The following is a 21,682-nucleotide window of genomic DNA, read 5'->3' as shown; positions in this document are numbered from 1 at the left end:
TTCTATAGGGGACAATTTAGTGATATCTATCAAACGTATATACCCTTTGAACCATTTCTAGGACTCTATCCTACAGATATGTGTGAACATATACGAGATGAAATGTATACCAGGTTAGACACTGTAGCAGTATTTATTTATATTTTGACCTATTTCCTTCCTACTTAGAACATTTCCCTGATAATTTAATTGGAGGTAAATTGTTGAATTAAAGTCACTTTATGACATGGGAAAAGGAGTGACTGTTCTTTGTTTTGGGAGTTAAGATAAGGACAATTACATGCAGCGTATTATTAACAATAAAAATAATAATTACTAGTAAGTTAAAAATATAATTAAAAAGGTAGAGAATTTTTGCCTACCAGCATTGCAGTCGTAGGCATGTTTAAATGTTTTAGTTAATTACTTTTCTGATCTCTGAAATTGTAAGGTCATTCGTTGGTCATAGAATATATACAAATGCATAACAGGTTGTGGAAAGTGCAGATATTTCTTCCCGAAGCAGGGAACATTATTCCAAAAGGTTTAACTCAAATAATATGGACACCTGTCACTCAAAAAATTACTCTCTATAATATGTTATCACAGCTAACATGATACAGCTAACTAAATGGCCATTGTAAACAAGCTACCTACTTAAGAAACATTTATTTTTGTTTTATCATCCTTCAAGAATCAGCTGAAATGTTTCCACTTTCACTGAGTCTTACTTGACCAGTTCCAACCTGCAGGGGTTGCCCACACCTTCGTGTGGCCCTGACCAGATTTGCCTTGTTATAATAAATAGACGAGCCTGACCAGGTGGCGCAGTGGATAGAGCCTCGTACTGGGATGTAGAGGACCCAGGTTCGAGACCCCGAGGTCTCCAGCTTGAGCGCGGCTCATCTGGTTTGAGCAAAAGCCCACCAGTGTGAACCCAAGGTTACTGGCTCCAGCAAGGGGTTGCTCCGTCTGCTGAAGGCCCGCGGTCAAGGCACATATGAGAAAGCAATCAATGAACAACTAAGGTGTTGTAACGCGCAATGAAAAACTAATGATTGATGCTTCTCATCTCTCTCCGTTCCTGTCTGTCTGTCCCTGTCTATCCCTCTCTCTGACTCATTGTCTCTGTAAAAGACAACAACAAAAAACCCCAAAATAAATAGACGAAAACACTTGTATACACACTCTATGTCTCCACTGCCAGACTTATGAGTTTCTTAAGGGCAATGATTGGGCCTGATACATCTTTTTATCCCCCAGCACATTGCTTTATAAGGAGTATCTGCTTAATACTTATTGAGAGATAGGTGTTAAAAATACAAGGAGTAGGACTGTATTGTCTTTTGAATCCAAATGAGTAGAGTCAGAAAAAAAAGTTACAGACCTCGGTTGGCCTGAGTCTCACCGAGTCATCAGGTTTGTGTAATGTAGATGTTCCACTCCATTCTTGTGATGTTCCAACTTTTGTCACCGGAGCTGAAGGTAAAGATTGGGGAACATTCAATGGGACTTCTCCTGGGAGAAAATAAATATGGTCTAAGTCTGAGGAGTGTCATGTTTATTTTAAAAAGCAAATGTTACTCTGCAGTTACACACAGAACACTGAAAGGATTTGAGAAGTAATCCAGTTCATCCACACTTTATCCACACTTTATATTACACTTACTGAGCTGTACTCACCAGCTTCCTCTATCACAATAAAAGATTCAGGTGTCCGTTTGGGGAGTGGAGGGGGGACTTCGTCATCTATTCTTGGAGAAGTTGCTATCCAAATATGTCAGAAATATAATTACAATTTTTAATTAAGAAAATCCAAAGAAAAGTCTTACATTCTAATCTTTTTTTTTTTTTTTTTTTACAGAGACAAGAGAGAGTCAGAGAGAAGGACAGACAGGGACAGACAGACAGGAACAGAGAGAGACGAGAAGCATCAATCATCAGTTTTTCGTTGCGGCCCTTTAGTTGTTCATTGATTGCTTTCTTATATGTGCCTTGACCGTGGGCTTTCAGCAGATCGAGTAACCCCTTGCTCAAGCCAGCACCTTGGGTCCAAGTTGGTGAGCTTTGCTCAAACCAGATGAACCCGCGCTCAAGCTGGTGACCTCAGTGTCCTCCGCATCCTAGTCTGACGCTCTATCTACTGTGCCACTGCCTGGTCAGGCACATTCTAATCTTGATGTAAATCCCCCAGAGCAATATTTAGGCTAGTACCTGGTCACTCAGGGGAAAAGCAAAATAAATTCTCTCATCTTAAGTTGCAGACCCAGGAGGTTCTTGCTTCCTCAAAATATATTGTTTCTTTTAAAATCCCAAAAGTATTTTGATTAAGTCACTGAGTATCAGTTAAAATAATATAAAATATTATATTAATTTAAATTACATAACTCTTTGTTTTACACAGAATATAAAACAGCATTATAAAGGCACTTTGACATGCCAAAGATTCAGTTACAGACTAGGAAAATCATAAAGGTTTTAGTATCTCTTATTCATTCTAAAAGGATGAAGAATATGTACATATTTTGTTTTTTACAAAACTATGTTGTAACCGGCTTTTCTATATTTCTATAGAAATATTTAGAATTTTTACAGAAAAATTAAATGCTATTATAAGAAACTGCCACCAGATGGCACACATGTCAATGTTGCTACAATCCCTGAAGATAATGATTTACTTTTAATGTTGATGCTTGGAGAATTTTAAGGTCTTATAGGCATCTAGAAAAATAAAACTCCTTTAAATTAGTATCAAAGTATATAAAATAATCTAATAAAAGAAAGAACTAGATAGATTCAGATAAAATCTTTTTGTAACAGAGCTACACATCTATTAAACTGTACAATAATATTACAGAGTGAAAGCTCTTTCTATTCCCTATTCAGATAGAATAATCTTTACAAATTTCTGATAATATACCTAAGAAGGTTAAACTTACTCTCTGCTTTCCTTCTCTCTTCTTCTACATCAGACTATTATAATCATCTCTAACAGGATATTTACTTCTAATATCAAACCACTCAGTGAAACAATATGCATGATATGCAAAAATCTAGAATTATCAAGTAAAGTATGGAAGTAAAGGTGTACATATAATTAAAATTCCACACAGAATATGAAACACACATTCTCATCTACTAAATTATTAGAAAAGGGCAGGAGGAAACCAGGTCCTCCTCCTCCAACTGCCTCAGGAAGGCAATACAATTCTTAGCAATCTCTCCAACTCAGCAAAGCCACATGGTTGTACAATCAAAATTCTGCATGGTGGGCCCTGGCCAGTTGGCTCAAGCCATGTGCTCGGATATGTGGAAGTCCCGGGTTCAATTCCTCGCCGGGGCACACAGGAAAAGCACCCATCTGCTTCTTCACTCTTCCCCCTCTCCTTTCTTTCTATCTCTCTCTTCCTCTCCCACTGCCAAGGCTCTGTTGGAGCAAAGTTGGCCCAGGTGCTGAGGATGGCTCCATGGCCTCCGCCTCAGGTGCTAGAATGGCTCCAGTTACAACAGAGCAATGCCCCAGATGGGCAGAGCATCACCCCCTAGTGGGCTTGCAGGGTGGATCCCAGTTGGGTGCATGTGGGAGTTTGTCTCTCTACCTACTTGCTTCTCACTCTGGGGGAAAAAACAATTCTGTGTGGCCATGTGGTGCTGTTGACCAAATCTTTTCTTATGGGGTTTTGGAAGTTGCCTCTGTAATGTAATGTTAAAGGTAAACTGTGAATCTTTGACATACATTTCTAGGAATGAGAATTGCCTTCTTTAGAAGCACTCATGTTGGCATAGATGAGGGGTCATAGATCATATAGATCGTGGAATGTTACATGTTTGTTTTTGCAATTTTCAACTTATCACATCATTAAAACACTCCTGGAATTTATTTCTGAGGAGGAGAAGGAAGCAGAGAAGGACAAGAGGGAAGATGTGAAGAAACCGAACCTTCTATAGAAACAAAGCAAAATCTAAAATGCCATAGAAACTTTTAAAAACAACTTACCAACGACTGCTGTTTCTTGGCTCAGTGTGAGGGGAAAGCCGCCTGAAGGATTCAATGCTAAAGAATCATGTGAATTGTAATAAGGGGAAACTAGGGTTGCAGAGGATGTCGGCAACAGAGAACAAGGTGACACAGCTCTATCTTGTTTCTCAGGCAAATCAAGAGACATCTTAGAACCAGTACTACTTGGAGACAATGGTGGAAAATAAGGATCTTCTGCTAGAGACATGTAAGAGTGTGCATTAAAAGCACTGGAGTCGTACTGCTTTGCATTAGAGGCAGTACACATTTGGTGCTTCGAGTCATATGACAGTGAATAATTCAGTTCTGCTGAAGAAACGTGCTTCACTTTTTGAGCCTGCTGCAGATAAGAATTGTTTGGTTGAGATTCCAAACAAGAAAATTTTTCTTTGGCGTTCAATTCATTGGTGTCTCTCTGTTGTATCAATTCAAAGGGAGTTGATTTGGTCCGCGTTATTGGCCCCTTTGAATGGAAGTAGCTTCCTGCTGCATTTACAGGTTGAGAATTAGGACACGCTCCAAAGAAAATGGAGCTGAAGTCCAAACTTTGATGCTTCTGAAGAGGTTCCCCAGCTATTGGAAATGCCTTTGTCTCCCATTTCATGGTTGTGTCAGCATTTTTGTTACAACCACAATTTAGCTCCAGAAACTCAAAAGAACTGTTCTGTTTAGCTGGGTGCAAAGCTAACTCTTCCTTTTCACTTATTTCAGAAGTCCTAAGGTCAAAGGAGGCCGCTTCTGCGTTTTTCACCCTTATCCTTTGTTTGCTCTGTTGGTTCATCGATTTTGCTTCTTTTATGCTGAAACCAAAAGAAAGCCATAATGATATCATAGCCCCAAAAGCCCTCTTCCATATCTTTTCCCCAGCACCACAAAGAGTTACAAGCATGAGATGTGCCTCCCAGATACAATTAGACAATACTTAGATGGGTAAAATTATACCCACCTGTTTGATACATTAGAATAAACGCCTGCTTCTGGTCTGGGGTTTTGCTCAGGAACTGAATACTTTGCTTGAATCTTCAAGAGAAATAAGAGATTGTTTTTAGTGAAGCAATGGCAGTGAGATATTTTATATTCATAAGGCTGAGAAGTTATTTTCTAGAAAATAGTAAGATTTCAAATAATTCATAGAAGAGTTAGATGAGTTTCCAAAACACTGAACCCGACAAGAACATGTTCACAAACTGAGATCGAAAGGATCAGAATTAAGAATCGATAGCATTATAGAAATTAGTAAGGATTTAGACACTTACAGCACTACCTTGTAAAATGTGGGAGTTTTAAAATATTTCTGGGGATAGTTTTATTTCTAAGAACACTCTACTTTCAGAAATGCTTATTAGGTCCCCACTTACTTCATCGCTTTCTCTTTTTCTCCTTACTATGCTCCAGCTACACTGGGTTTTTTACATACCAAACTTGTTTCCCGTTCAAAGCTCCCCCCCACACTCTTTTCTAAGTGAGAGGAGGGGAAATAGAGGGAGAGACTCTTCCTTGCGCCCCGACCAGGATCCACCCAGCAACCCCCATCTGGGGCCAATGCTCTGCCCATCTAGGGCCATGCTCACAAACAAGCTATTTTTAGCACCTGAGGTGGAGGCTCCATGGAGCTATCCTCACTACCCAGGGCTGATGTACTCAAACCAATCAAGCCATGGCTGCGGGAAGGGAAGAAAGAGAGAAAAGGGCGAGAGGGATGGAGAAACAGATGATCGTTTCTCTTGTATTGAACCCAGGACTTTCATACACCGAGTCGATGCTCTACCACTAAGCCAACCAGCCAGGGCCCAATTCAAGGCTTTCCCACTTACTGTTCCCTCTAGTTGAAATACTCTTGCTCCAGGTTTTGCATGGTGGGCTCCTTCTTATTCACCACTCTCTACTTAACTGTCAGCTGCAGAAGGAAACCTTCCCTGACCACTCAACCTCAAATCACATTCCCACACACTTGCCCTGCCAGTTTCAATCTCTATTTTCTTCATAACAATTATCACACTGTGAAATCGGTTGCTAAGGCTCATGGAATCGAAAATACCATTGACTGTAAAATAGATCTAAATTTCAGAGATGTTTAAATGTATAAAAAAAAAAGCCACCACAATTGTATGATTCTACTTGTTATGGGTTTAATTGTGACTCTCAAAAAGATATGTTAAAATCTAACCCCTGGTATCTTTAACTGACCTTATTTGGAAATGGGGTGTTGGCAGATATAATTAGTTAAGATGAGGTCATATTGGATTAGGGTGGGTCCCGGCACAATGACTTGTATCCTTATAAGAAGAGAAAACAGATACTCAGAGACACATAGGGAGAATGTCATGTGATGATGGAGACAGAAACTGGAGTCATATGTCTGCAAGCCAATGAATGCCCAGGATTTCTGGCAAACTACAAAAACTAGAGGAGGCAAGGAAGACATTTTTTCCCCTAGAGCTATGAGAGAGAGCATGGCCCTCTTGACACCTTGATTTTGGACTTCCTGCCTCCAGAACTGAGAAAATAAATTTGTTGTTTGAGCCTTCCTCCGTTTGTGGTACTTGTCACAGCAGACCTAGCAAACTGATTCAGAGACTTTACTACACTTTCAGTAATGGATAGAACAATGAGACAGAAGATCTATAAGGAAATAGAGGGCAGACATGAGCAACTCCATAAACCAATTAGACGTAACAGACACATATAGAACACTCCAAGCAATAACATATACAGAACATTCTCTAGGATAGACCATATGTTAGGCCAGAAAACAAGTGAAGTCATAATGAATTGAAATCAATAGCAGAAAGAAAACTTGAAAATTTTACAAATATATGCAAATTAAACACTTTTAAACAACCAATGGATCAGAGAAGAAATCACACGAAAGTTGGAAAATACTTAGAAGTGAAGGAAACACACTATACTAAAAGAGATGGGATACAGTGAAAGCAGTACTCAGAAAGAAATTTATAGCTGTAAAGGCTTACATTAAAAGAGAAGAAAGATTTCAAATCAGTAACTTTAGAACTTAAGGAACTATAAAAACAGCAAACTAATCCCAGAGCTAGCAGAAAAAAGGAAATATTAAAGATTAGAGCAGAGATAAATGAAATGGAGACTAAGAAAACAGTGGTGAAAGTTAACAAAACCAAAAGTTGATCCTTTGAAAAGGTCAATAAAATTGAAAAACCTTCAGCTAGCTACATTAAGGAAACAGAGTAGCAATAGCCAGAGGGGAAAAGGGTGAGGGGGAAGAAGTAGGAGAAGGGGAACAAAGAGAGGAAGATGGGAGTGGAAAGAGATTTTGAATGGTGCATTGAGGGACACCATGGGCGTTATATTGAGTCGCGCACTTGAAACCATACCAACACAATAAATTTTTTTTAATTCAAAATTTTTAAATCTCAAATTATGAAAATAAAAATGGGAACATTACTACCGATTTTACAGATATTAAACAATAATATGAACAATTTTATGCCAACAAATTGTATAACCTAGACAAATTCCTAGAAAAACATGATCAACCAAAACATACTCAGAAAGAAGTAAAAAGTCAGAACAGACCTACAGCTAGTAAATAGATTGAATTAGTAATCAAAAGAACCACCCAGCAAAGAAAAGCCCGGGACCAGATGGCTTCATTGGTGAAGTCTACCAAACATTTAAGGAAGAATTAATACCAGTTCTCCACAAACTCTTCCAAAAAAATGTTGAGTAGGAGGGATCACCTCCTAAGTCAATCTATGAAGCCAGCATTGCCCTCACACCAAAGTCAGACAAAAACACTACAAGAAAAAGAAAACTACAGACCAATATCCTTTGTGAATATTGATGCCGAAGTCCTTAACAAAATACTAGCAAACTGAATTCAGCAGCATATTAAAAGGATTATACACCATGACAAAGTGGGATTATTTCCAGAATGCAAGGATGAGTGACATAAAAATTGTAATAGAAAAAAAAAAGTAATAGACCACATTAATAGAATGAAAGAAGGAAAACCCACATAGATCAAATCAATTGATGGGGAAAAAAAGCATTTGACAAAATTCATAGTAATAAGGGAACTTCCTCAATATGATAAAAGTTACATAAGAAAAACTCACAGCTAACATCATACTCAATGTTGAAAGACTGAAAGCTTTTCCCTTAAGATCAGGAATAAGGAAAGGGTGCTAACTTTTGTCACTTCTAGACAACATACTACTGGAAGTTTTAGCCAGAGCAATTAGACAAGAAAAAATAAAATAAAAGGCATCAAAATTAGAAAGGAGGAAGTGAAGTTATTTTCATCTGCAGATGACATGACCCTTATATGGTAAAAGATACCACATTACACCAAAAAGCAAGAGCAAAGTTGACAAATACAAAATCAACATACAAAAAACAGTTGTGTTTCTATACACTATCAAAAGCAATCTAAAATAAAAATTTTAAAAACAATTCTATTTATATTATTATTAAAAAAAAGTAGTTAGGAATAAATTTAACCAAGGAGATAATAGACTTGTATACTGAAAATTATAAAACATTGCTGGCAGAAATGAAATAAAATATAAATAAATGAGAAGATATCATATTTTTATCATAATAATATTACCCAAAGTGATCAATTTCAATGCAATCCCCCTCTCAAAATCCCAATTGTGCTTTTGTAGAAGCAGAAAAACTCATCCTAAAATTCATATGGAATCTCATGGGACCCCATTCAGCCAAAACAATCACGAAAAAGGAGGCCAGAGTTGGGGAACTCACACTTCCTTATTTCAAAATGTACTACAAAGCTACAGTAATAAAACAATGTGGCACAGGCTTGACAACTACATACACCAATGGAATGAATAGCCTAGCACTAAACTTACATATGTAGGCATTTGATTTTTTTATGAAGGTGCCAAGACCATTCAATGGAGAAAAGACATTATTTTCAACAAGTGGTGCTGCAAAAACTAGATACTCACATGCAAACAAATGAAGTTGGGTCCTTAACTCATACTGTATTTAAAAATTAACTCAAAAAGGACCAAATACATAAACATAAGAGTTAAAGCTACAAAACTCTTTAATCAATTGTAAACCTACTTTTGCCCCACCCTGCATAGCTACTCTTGATTTCTTTTTTTTCTTCCTTCTTAAGGGCTTATTTATTGATTTTAGAGAGAGGAGAGAGCGTGAAAGAAAGGTGGGGGTGTGAGTAGGAAGCATCAACTCATAGAAGTTGCTGTATGTGCCTTGACTGGGCAAGCCTGGGGCTTCAAACTGGCAACTTCAGCATTCCAGGCTGATGTTTAATCCACTGTGCCACCATGAGCCAGGCCTGCTTTTCTTTTCTTTTTTATATTTTTATTATTAAGTGTGAGGCATGGAGGCAGAGAGACAAACTCCTGCACATGCCCCGACCAGGATCCACATGGCAAGCCCACTAGGGGGCGATGCTCTGCCCATCTGGGGCCATTGCTCTATTGGTCAGCAACCAAGCTATTTTAGCGCCTGAGGTGAGGCCAAGGTGCCATCCTCAGTGCCCAGGCCAACTTGCTCAAATGAGCATGACAACAGGAGGGGGAGAGAGACACACAGAGAGAGAAGGAGGCAGATGGACACTTGGGTGTGTGCCCTGACCAGGAATAGAAACTGGGACTTTCACATGCCAGACCAACACTCTACCTCTGAGCCAACTGGCCAAGGCCTGATTTCCTTCTATTCATGTTTACATGATAAATCTTTTTTCCAATCCTTTAAACCAACCTATATATTTGAAGTGTATTTTTTATAGACAGCATATAGTTGGGTCATGTTTTCAATATACTTGGCCAAGCTGTCTGTTGATTGGTGTATTTATACCATTATATTCAATGTAATTATTGATGTTAGGGCTTAAGTCTGCTATTTTATTTTTTGTTTTCTATTTGTTCTATTTTGCATTTCCTTTTTCTTTTTCCTGCCTTTTTCTTTTGCCTGCAGTTTTTAGAATTTCATTTTTGATATATGGATAGTTTTTTTTTAAAGATTTTATATATTGATTTGAGAGAAAGAAGAGAGAAAAAACGGGAGAGAAGGAGGAGGAGCAAGAAATATTAATTCACAGTAGTTGTAGTAGTTGGTTCTCGTATGTGCCTTAACCGGTAAGCCTGGGGTTTCAAACCTGCAACCTCAGCATTCCAGGTTGATATTTTATCCACTGCACTACCACAGGTCAGGCATGGATAATTTTTTAAAGGTATATCTTCATATAACTTTTGTACTTATAGGTCTTGCTATTGCATTATATATACATAACTTATCACAGTCTATAGGTGTTTATCATTTTGCTAGTTCAAGTACGGATACCTTACCTCCCTTGACATGCCTGACTCTTCTCTACTTATAATTTGTCTTTAATATTTCCTCTAATACGTTTAAAACCACATCAGTGTTATAATTTTTGCTTCAATCATCAAACAATTTAGAAAACGTAAGAGAAGGAAAATCTATTATGTTTACCCATGTTTTTGCTTATCATGTTCTTCCTTCTTTCATAATTTCCTGTCTGTTTAGGTAACTTCCTTTGCTATTTTTTTTTTTTTTTTTAGGGTAAGTCTGCTGGTGATAAATTCTCTTACGTTTTCTTCATCTGAGAATGTCTTGACTTTCCTTCATGCCTGAAGGATATTTTCACCAGATGTAGGATTCTGAGTTGAAAGTTCTTTTCTTTCAGTATTTTAAAAATATTGTGCCACTTTCTTCTGGCCTCCAAGGTTTCAGATGGCAAATCCATTGTCATTCTAATTGTTTTTCTCCTACAGTTAAGATAATTTTCTCTGGCTACTTCTTATAATCTTTGCCTTTAGGCTCAGAGGTTTAATTATGATGAGTCTTTCAGTACTTTTTTGATCTTGCCTTTTTTCTCCTCTGCTTCTTGGACCTTCACTGATACAAATGATAGGGCTTTTTTGTGACAGTCCCTTAGTTCCCTAAGGTTCTGTTTTCTTTTATTTTTTTTCAGTCTGTTTTATTTCTGTTGTTCAGATTGGACAATTTGTTTCATCTTCCAGTTCATTAATTGTCTTCTGTACCCTGTATTCTGCTATAGAGCCTAGCTACTAAGCTATTTTGTTTTAGTTATTGTATTTTTCAGTTTTAAAATTTTGGTGCTTGTTTGTATCTTTTGTTTCTTTGCTGGGTCTTTATATTTCTTTATTGAGCCTTTCTATTTTTCTTTTCTTCTTTTTCCAAGTGAGAGGAAGGGAGATAGAGAGAGAGACTCGTGCATGAGCCCCGACTGGGATCCACCTGGCCACCTTTATCTGGAGCCAATGCTCTACCCATCTGGGGCCATGCTTGCAAGTGAGCTATTTTTAGCACCTGAGGTGGAGGCTCCACAGAGCCATCCTTAGCACCCAGGGCTGATGTGCTTGAACCAATCAAGCTATGGCTGCAGGAGGAGAAGAAAGTGAGAGAGAAGAGGGAGAAGGAGAAGGAGAGGAAGGGGTAGAGAAGTAGATGGTCACTTCTCTGTACACTGACCAGGAATCGGACCTAGACCATCCACAGGCTGGGCTGACACTCTACTACTGAGCCAACTGGCCAGGGCCTCTATTTTTTTATTTGTTTTAAGCATATTTATAATTGCTCATTGAAGCATTTTTATCATGGCTGCTTTAAAATCTTTGTCAGTTAATTCTAGCCCTGGCTGGTTGGCTCAACAGTAGAGCATCGGCCTGGCATGTGGAAGTCCTGGGTTTGATTTTCAGCCAGAGCACACAGGAGAAGCGCCCATCTGCTTCTCCACCCCTCCCCCTCTCCTTCCTCTCTGTCTCTCTCTTCCCCTCCTGCAGCCAAGGCTCCATTGGAGCAAAGTTGGCCGGGGTGCTGAGGATGGTTCCATGGCCTCTGCCTCAGGCACTAGAATGGCTCTGACAGCTATTCTTTTGCTCGCTCGTGTGTTTTTTACTCCAGTCTGACAGGGGAAGGGGGTGCTGCTGCCTCGTTACTACCAGGTGAATTCTGCCTCCACTCGTCTCTTCATGTGACCTTTGTTGATCCTCAAAGGGAGACACCATGCGAGAGGTTCCCCTGTCATCTCTGACACTGTGGTGGGCATGGCCTCGTTACTGTTGGATGATGGTGACAGTTCTGACTATCCATGAGGCCTCTTCTGGCCCTACTTCAGTGGGAAGGCACTGGGGCGCCATGCTACTGCCAGGTGGAAACTCAGGCTTGCCATGTGGTCTCCGCTGGCGCTGCAGGGAAATGACAATGCAGGCCTATGGGGACGAAAGTCCTAGCTCTCCACTGGACCTTTCTGACACCACTCCAGCACTTTATTACAGCCTGTGGGGTGGAAATACAGACTCCCAATTCAGCCTTTGCTGGCACAGGTGGGGCGGGGCCATTTTTTAATTTGGTGTTAACTGGAATAGAGTGATTATCTAAAAGTTTTACATCTTGCCAGACAGCCCCTTTCCTGGTCCTTTGGCTAGAGAGAGCAGACCCTTGTTAAGTCTTCTTTTGTCGGCACTGTCGGCATTTCCAGGTTGGTGGCTTCTTCGATTCCAGCCTGGAATATACGAGGCAAAGGAAAACCCAAGGAACTCACCATCGTGTCTTCTTCTTGGGTCCCAAGGCCCTAGCTGGTCTGTCTTCTTATATTTGTTTTCTATGTAATGTCCAGGGTTTGGGGTTGCATTTAGTGGGAGGAATACGAAAAAGTCTCTACTGGATCTTCCCAGAAACAGAAGTTCTCTTCAACTCTCCTGAACCAGTTTCTTCAGTAGGAGCTTGAACCATGTTCCTATGTTCCAACTTACTGACTAAAGACCCACTCCAAACAACCCAACTGGCTGGACTCATAGTACTACTGCTGGGCTAAATTTAAGTATTGATGTTTCCTGAAACTTAAATAAAATATTAGCCCACATACTCTAGTAACACATTAAAAGAATATTTTTGTTCAATAAGGGTTTTTTTCTAAGAGTACAAGGGTGGTTTGATATTAACAAACATAGTGATATGACTATATTAATAGATTAAAGGAGAAAACCCATGTGATCATTCCACAAAAGCAGTTGACTGAATTTAACATTCTTTCTGAAAAAAAAAAACAACTTAATAAAATAGAAATAAATGAATTCTTTCTTTAAACAATTAAAATATAAATTTCTCCAATCAAGTCAGCATCGCACTTTGTCATAAAACATGAGAATCTTTCCCGTTAAAATTAGGTCATCCATATTACCTCTATTATTCAAGCTTGCTTAGGGAGTAATAGCCAATGAAATAGTCACAGATAGGATTTAAGTAACACTTTCTGGTGATTATATTTTTTTCCCATCATCCACCATGTTGTTTCTTTTTGGAATTGACATTAACTATAAGTTTGCTTAGTTCATTCCCTAGTCTCACCAGTTTTCCTGGCTGTTTTTCCCTTCCATGCTTCACCATCAACTGATAGAATTACAACCAGGGTCATCTTTTATATACTTTGTATTCTTAATGTTATGAAAACAGTAGGTCCTCAATGAATATTTTCAGGGTAAGAATCCAAAATGTGGCCTTGGATGTTTGGCTCAGTGGTAGAGTGTCAGCCCAGTGTGGGGATGTCCTGGGTTCAATTCCCAGTCAGGGCACACGGGAGAGGCGACCATCTGCTTCTCTACCCCTCCCCCTCTCCCTTCTCTCTCTCTTCCTTTCCCACATCCATGGCTTGATTGATTTGAGTGCATCAACCTGGGGCACTGAGGATAGGTCTGTTGGTCTGAGTGTGTTGTCCTTAGGCCCTAAAAATAGCTCAGTGCTCGAGCATTGTCCCTGATGGGGTTGCCTGGTGGAATCTGGTCGGGGAGCATGCAGGTATCTATCTCTCTAACTCCCCTCCTCTCACTTGAAAAAGAAGAAAGAAAAAGAAGAGGAAGAAAAAGGATTCAAAATGTTATATTAAATATTAAATTAATATATATATACACTACATACACCCTGGAAAGTAAGTCAGTAATTTTTGTCTTCTTAAGTTTTGCGCAGAGCCTAATACTTTGTGATTACATGGTCAGTATCTAACTTACCATTTTTTTGTGATAAGATCAAAATAGCATAGCCTAGAATACTCAATATTTTAACATTGAAATATGGTCAAATCATCATTACTTTTATACCTAAAGCCTTCAGCTGAAAATCCTTTGGCTGTTCTAAAACATTCTCAAAACTTGATGAGACATCTGCCATCCAAACGAGGCTAGAGTCACCTGAGAGATTACATCAGTGCTCGATTCTGGTTTCACTTTGTAACTGTCACTCTCATTTCTAACTCACCGCACAACTGTTTAAAGCAGGAGCACAGAACAGTACACGTGCTCTTTCACTCACACCTATTGTTTCTAAATTTAGTATAAATTGTATGTTAGAGGTTAACCGGAAGATGACTGTTCTAAGGTAAAGTACTTCGATTATTTGTCCTTGTGCCCCAAGCACATCGGGCACTACAATGTAGTCATGAGAATAAAGAATAAGTTAGGTCTCCAACCAAAGATCCTTTTTGCCAAATTAAATATTTAAAAGAAATTGTCAAAACATCAAGTTTAAAGTTTACCTCTGTTCCCGGGTGTCTCCCTCTGATAACATCCATCTGTCTCCGAAACAGCTCTGACACAGCTTGGTAGACCAGCTCATACTGCTCCTGGGGAGCATCGCAGAACCGAGCAAAGGAAAACAAAAAGAAGGCGTGGTGAACCACGGAGCCGGGTTTCAGAAACAGACACACCAATCCAATCCTAGGATAACAGACCCGAAAAGACCATTAACATTCATCTAGTGATGTTTGTATATCAGAAGGCTTGGTGAACCACGGAACCAGGTTTCAGAAATAGACGCACCAATCCAATCCTAGGATGACAGACCCGAAAAGACCATTAACATTCGTCTAGTGATGTTTGTATATCCCATTTTAGATTTCAAAGCACTTTTAGGCTGCTAGACACCGTTAACTAGTATTCAAGGAAGGAACTTGAAGCATCTTTTTTAATATTCTAAACCTACTTTCTTACATATCTTCTGACTCGTAGTTTAGTGTACTTAGATCAAACTGCTACAATTCTGTCCCTAACAACGATATCAAAGAAAAGTAGACCATTGAATGGAGTTGGAAACTGTATGGTTATAAAATGATATCACCATAGAGAAATGATTCTACAATGTTTATGGGTATGTATTACTCTGTTTTTGCCTCTGTACCTGCTTAGGCACTTGATTTTGTATCTATCTTTCATCTGAATGAGCCTATCGGACTTTCACACAATCACACAAATAAAATAAAGCACAAGTTTTTCCAAAGATAATTTTAACAGGAGAACAATGTAGAGTCTATGTCAACCAACCTGACCATTAATACACTCTTTAAATTTCTTAAGCACAAAGAAGAATCACACAGGAAGCACTTGTCCGGTTCCTGTGCTACTTCCTGGTTAGATCTGGTGTCAGAAAAAGCAGCTACAACTGGTAAGATGTTTGTTTGGTTACTTGTTGATAACACCAAAATGTGAGGGCTAACTTAAAAGTGTTTCAGCTGTCTTCCAACTCTTCAAAATAGGCCTTAAATGGGCCTTTTCTGAAATGAGTGTGGTTTTATTGATTGAGTACTGTAATTTAATGTGATACAGCTTGGTTGCGCACTGACATGGATCAGCCTTCCTCTACCTGACAGCCTTCCACCAGCCCATGCTTTCATTACACATAAGTTTCCCCCTCACACGTTGAATATAGAAAGCACAGTCAATACATGAAAAAAAAAATCTTTTTTCCACTAGCTATTAGTGGAAAAACCTGTGTGGGCCAAACAGAAGGTTTATATTATGATAGCTCTTCATTTTTTCCCTTTAATCCACAGCTTCTAGATGAAAATATCTGAACTGCCACTATCAATTGTTTTATCTCTAGGCCTATGTGTTGGTTCCTTTGCCTTAATCACGATAAGGTCTTGATATTCAAGCAGTAAAAAGTCGTTCTAATAAATTATGCAAAAGTGTCTGATACCTAGTATCAATGAATGTTTGATGGACAAGTGAATGGGTGAATGATGAACCGTATCTTAAAGATGGAGACCATTTAGATAGACAGGATGAGTAAAATAATTACTGAGAAAATACGGGTGAAATTAATATTTTAGAATGGGAGAGATTCAGGCTGGGACTGTTTCACCTGGGAGGGAGAACTTGAACTTGGAAAGGAGAGAACACTGGAGACGAGCATTACTAACACAGTGAATGAGTGAGAGCATTCTGGAGTGGGTCAGAATATTGTGATACATATAGAATCACATATATATATAGTGCAATTCTAATTATGCTTTTAAAATTATGCATAGAGTAAGGACAAGACTGTAGAAAAATAGTAATATTGGCTACCTAAGTGATAGGATTATGGTTGATTTTACTTTCATTTTTCATTCTTTCCTGAAATGAGCATAGACTGCATGCTCCTAATTCTGTTCCCACCTTCTGAAGTAGAAAATACCTCTGATTTTCTGTGGCTTCAGAAATGAATTACTACGGCAGAGTTTCAAGTTAACCTGGCCCAACTCTCTTTCTAAGAGGTCACCTTGTTGAATTTTTTTTCTACACCCTTCGTAAGAAATATTAGATTGGTTTCTTAATATTTTCTAGACGTTAAAATACAAGGGATGAAAGGAATTTGACCCAGGGCAAGGGATACTGTAAGTAATATTGGGGTATTCAGAGTTGGAGGAAATAGGAATGGTGTATCACACTTAATAGTAAACTGGTGTCATGGCTAAGCAGTCAGCTAGTTTGGGGTGCCTTACAATTAACCAGAGAGGGGGAGCAAGGCTCAGACACACGTTATGATCCATTCACTGCAGTCCATACCTGAGTTTGAACTAATGAAGGCCTCTGTGTCCGCATTTCCTGGATCAAACTAAAAACACTGAAGTTCTCTGGAATTATCTATCAAATAAAAGGGAAGAAAAACATCTTACTCCTTTGTTTCTATCGTTGTTAATAAATTATTGCCACTTTCTTGTTAGTCTTGTTATTTCCATGATATCTGATCTCCTATCATGGGATATTAGAAAATAGCTATGTTTTTAAAATTAACGAAGATTCTTATCATTTGCACCATGATTTACAGCCTGGTGTTTTCCCCAGAAAAGATGGAAGGAACTCTTTAGAATGATTTCACACGGGGTGATCAAATGTCTGAAGTTAAAGCTAAAATGAGGTAGAAGCCTCAGTACATGAGCAAGTGTGAGTTTTATGAAATAAAAGAAGTTGGCAGAAACCCTAGCTGGTTGGCTCAGTAGTAGAGCATTGGCCCGGCATGTGGAAGTCCCAGGTTCAATTCCTGGCACACAGGAGAAGTGCCTATCTGCTTCTCCACCCCTCCCCCTCTCCTTCCTCTCTATCTCTCTCTTCCCCTCCTGCAGCCAAGGCTCCATTAAAGCAAAGTTGGCCCAGGTGCTGAGGACGGCTCCATGGCCTCCACCTCAGGCGCTAGAATGACTCCGATTACAATGGAGCAACACCTCAGATGAGCAGAGTATCACCCCCTGGTGAGCATGCTGGGTGGATCCTGGGGGGTGCATGCGGGAGTCTATCTCTGCCTCCCTGCTTCTCTCACTTCAGAAAAAAACCAAACAGCCTGACCGGGCGGTGGTGCAGCGGATAGAGCATCAGACTGCGATGCGGAGGACCCAGGTTCAAGACCTCAAGGTCGCCAGCTTGAGCACAGGTTCATCTGGTTTGAGCAAAGCTCACCAGCTTGAGCCCAAGGTTGCTGGCTTGAACAAGAGGTTACTTGGTCTGCTGTAACTCCCCCCCAGTCAAGACACATATGAGAAAGCAACCAATGAATAACTAAGGTGCCGCAACAAAAAATTGTGCTTCTCATCTCTCACCCTTCCTGTCTGTCTGTCCCTATCTGTCCCTCTCTCTGATTCTCTCTGTAAAACAACAACAACAAAAAACCCCCAAAAAATAAACAAAAAAGAAGTTGGCAGATAGTTCTTATGCCTTATCTTCCACTTCCCATTTCTTATCAGACCTTTAAAAATTAGGTATGGGCCCTGGCCGGTTGGCTCAGTGGTAGAGTGTTGGCCTGGCGTGCAGGAGTCCTGGGTTCAATTCCCAGCCAGGGCACACAGGAGAAGCACCCATCTGCTTCTCCACCCCTCCCCCTCTCCTTCCTCTCTGTCTCTCTCTTCTCCTCCAACAGCCAAGGTTCCATTGGAACAAAAGTTGGCCCGGGCGCTGAGGATGGCTCTGTGGCCTCTGCCTCAGGCAGTAGAATGGCTCTGGTTGCAACAGAGCAACGCCCCGGATGGGCAGAGCATCGCCCCCTGGTGGGCGTGCTGGGTGGATCCCGGTCAGGCGCATGCGGAATCTGTCTGACTGCCTCTCCATTTCCAACTACAGAAAAATAAAAAAAAATAAAAATAAAAATAAGAGGTATGGATTGGAACACAAAGCGTGATTGTGGTAAATTAAGTGCATCTACCTCAGCGATCTGGATAAAGGAAAGGTGATGTGTAACTTAGGGCAGTGGTCCTCCAACTAGACCATGCAGCAGAAGCACGTGGGGAGCTTGCTGGGCCCCAACTCCAGTTTCTGCTCCAGTTCATCCCTGGTGGGGCCTACGATTTTGCATTTCTAACAAGCTCTCGGGTGATGCTGATGCTTATGGTGCTTACCCGGGGACCACACTTTGAGAACCACTGATTTAGGAACTAATTGAAGAATCTAACAGAGCAGGTCTACAAGTCAATATTCTAGAAAAGATGAATTGTGGAGAGAAGTGCTTTGAAGACCCAAACAAGTCCTAAGTGCGAAAGTAGCAGGGTAGATAAATGGGAAGTGCCTACAGAGAGACTCACCCCGTCTTTCAGCAGCATCCATGTGTAATCGATGGCGCAGATAACACCAGTCCTTCCACAGCCGGCACTGAAATAAAAGATCACAGTGGTAGCATTCTTGGTTGCTGACAGTAGCTGGAAAATTTCACCAGCAGATTTGAGGCAGAAGAAACCTAGAAGCAATGCAACTTTCTAAATGCTATTTCCCAATGATGTTTGCAAATTGCCACATGCCACACTGACATGTCCTGGGCAACTGCTCACAGCAGGAGTCTTTAGAGCTGTACTGTTCCCAAGCCACTTATCAGAAAAAATATTAATTTGATATTCAGGTTGGATTTATTATAGTTTGTTTCTGCCACGACCTGTCTCTTTCTATCACTCACATTTCTAAGCTTTATTCCTTTCTGATCAACTGGAAAAAGTGAGGCAAGGATCAGGAGCCTACATTCTATGTATTCATCCCACCTTAACTGCCAACAAAGTCAGTCTCCCTTCAGTTAAAGCGAGAGTTCTGGCCAGATCATGACTTTTGGGTTGCTGTGGGTAGAAGGTTCATACAACAGCATCATACCTGCAGTGAATGCATATGGGGACACTGTCATCTTCCTGGTAACAACGCACATCCCAGATGAGCTCAAGGATAGGGTCTATAGATAAAGGCACATCATGGTCTGGCCAATTCTTATAATGAAACTGGTAGAGAGTTCGAGTTTCCTATAAAAAAAAAAGCCAGAATAAAAGGAGAGTTCAAGGTTAGGACTCCACCTCATTCTACCACATGATTAGTCTAACTTACAAAGCAGCATCTATATTCTTTTTGCAATTTATGCTTCTTTTTTTTTCTTAAGTGAGAAGCAAGGAGGCAGAGAGACAGACTCCCTCATGCACCCCGACCAGGATCCATCTGGAAAGCCCCCTATGGGGTGATGCTCTGCCCACCTGGGGCTGTTGGCAACAGAGCTATTTTAGCGCCTGAAGTGAAGCCATGAAGCCATCCTCAGCGCCTGGGGCCAACTTGCTCCAACTGAGCTATGACTGCAGGAGGGGAAGAGAAAGAAGGGCAAGGGGGAGGGGTGGAGAAGCAGATGGTCACTTCTCCTGTGTGCCTTGACTGGGAATTGAACCTAGGACATTCATATGCTAGGCCAACACTCTACTGCTGTACCAACGAGCCAGGGTTCTGCTTTCTTTCCTATAGACCTCCAATGACCATATGCCTTTGAAGAACAATTAAGTAATTTCTGTTCATTTATTGGCCTGCTTTTATCTGACCAATCAAAAAAAGAGGTAGATACAAAGATAGTCCAAACCTGAGCTTCCCAACTGGGAAACTTCAAATGGGTCATTGAATATTAAATCCCTTTGTTTTAGAGAGATTGGGCAGCCTGAGTTCTCAAGTTGATTTCCAGCCTCTAGTCACTATACAGCTTCCAGTCACTCTACAAAAATTATTTTAGGGTCCTTGCCAGGTAGCTCAGTTGGTTAAGAGTGTCGTCCTGGAAAAAGGAACCCTCATACACTGTTGGTGGGAATGTAAAGTAGTACAACCATTATGGAAGAAAGTATGGTGGTTCCTCAAAAAACTGAAAATAGAACTACCTTATGACCCAGCAATCCCTCTACTGGGTATATACCCCAAAAACTCAGAAACATTGATATGTAAAGACACATGCAGCCCCATGTTCACTGCAGCATTGTTCACAGTGGCCAGGACATGGAAACAACCAAAAAGCCCATCAATAGATGACTGGATAAAGAAGATGTGGCACATATACACTATGGAATACTACTCAGCCATAAGAAATGATGACATCGGATCATTTATAGTAAAATGGTGGGATCTTGATAGCATTATATGAGGTGAAATAAGTAAATCAGAAAAAAACAGGAACTGCATTATTCCATACGTAGGTGGGACATAAAAGTGAAACTAAGAGACATTGATAGGAGTGTGGTGGTTACGGGGGGAGGGGGGAAAGAGAGAGGGAAAGGGGGAGGGGCACAAAGAAAACTAGATAAAAGGTGACAGAGGACAATCTGACTTTGGGTGATGGGTATGCAGCAAATTGAAAGACAAGATAACCTGGACTTATTATCTTTGAATATATATATCCTGATTTATTGATGTTGCCCCCATTAAAAAAAAAAAAAAAAAGAGTGTCGTCCTGATACACCAAGGTTGTGCATTCGATCCCCAGTCAGGGCATATACAAGAATCAAGCAAAAATGTATAAATAAGCAAAATTATAATCAAGCAAAAAATGTATAAACAAATCAATGTTTCTCTCTCTCTTTTTTTTCTCTCTCTCAAATCAATCAATAAAAATTAAAAATATATATTTTATATGGGGCCATCGTATAGAGAATAGATTAGGGAGCCCAGATTATACCAAAGGTCTTTTTGAATATGAAGAGTTTTCCAGAACATCCATGGCCCACCACTCCCCACTGTCTTACGCCCAGCCCTAGTCAAATACATATATGTTTATCTGTCTGATCTCTGGAGGCTTTTTAATTTACCGCCCCGTTCTATACTTACACTGTTGAATTTGACTTTCAGAGTCCTGATTATGTAGTCCGATTTTCTATTTTCAGCTCCCTAAGAAGTACATTAAAATATTAGTTATTTCAAAGACTAAGATTCAACAACTCTCTGTGAAGTAGCTCCAGGAGCATTGGCTCAGCCGCGTGGAAACCGGCATCATACTCACACAGGAGATGGAGAACTGGCCAAGTTGCAGCGGCGGCTCTCCTGGCTCCGCCCAATAGCGCTCGCACTTTTTCTGTTGCGCAAAACAGAACAGAGTGATTTCCCTGCCTGCATCCCAGTCCCTTCTGAGTAACAAGGCCCACTCCCGCAT

At 40.1% G+C, this 21,682-nt stretch overlaps 1 protein-coding gene across 6 annotated transcripts in view; it reads right to left on the bottom strand.

Annotated features, from left to right (window-relative positions):
• PTPN22 (protein tyrosine phosphatase non-receptor type 22) overlaps positions 1-21,682 on the bottom strand; it is a 56,877-nt gene that overhangs the window by 20,672 nt on the left and 14,523 nt on the right. For 3 of the 6 annotated variants that reach the window (XM_066246464.1, XM_066246465.1, XM_066246469.1), the window contains 10 exons: positions 21,533-21,604; positions 21,361-21,420; positions 19,393-19,535; positions 18,840-18,906; positions 16,837-16,914; positions 14,547-14,633; positions 4,944-5,017; positions 3,977-4,797; positions 1,663-1,746; positions 1,367-1,497 (listed from right to left, as the gene is read on the bottom strand). In XM_066246464.1, the coding sequence (XP_066102561.1) occupies positions 1,367-1,497; positions 1,663-1,746; positions 3,977-4,797; positions 4,944-5,017; positions 14,547-14,633; positions 16,837-16,914; positions 18,840-18,906; positions 19,393-19,535; positions 21,361-21,420; positions 21,533-21,604 (1,617 nt within the window). The remainder of the gene's footprint in view (positions 1-1,366; positions 1,498-1,662; positions 1,747-3,976; positions 4,798-4,943; positions 5,018-14,546; positions 14,634-16,836; positions 16,915-18,839; positions 18,907-19,392; positions 19,536-21,360; positions 21,421-21,532; positions 21,605-21,682) is intronic. The other 3 variants (XM_066246467.1, XM_066246466.1, XM_066246468.1) reach the window with 3 other exon arrangements.

The sequence above is a fragment of the Saccopteryx bilineata genome, chromosome 11 (assembly GCF_036850765.1).
Source record: "Saccopteryx bilineata isolate mSacBil1 chromosome 11, mSacBil1_pri_phased_curated, whole genome shotgun sequence".
Taxonomy (NCBI): domain Eukaryota; kingdom Metazoa; phylum Chordata; class Mammalia; order Chiroptera; family Emballonuridae; genus Saccopteryx; species Saccopteryx bilineata.
The sequence above is the reverse complement of the archived record's forward strand: the minus strand, read 5'-3'. Positions and strand labels throughout refer to the sequence as shown.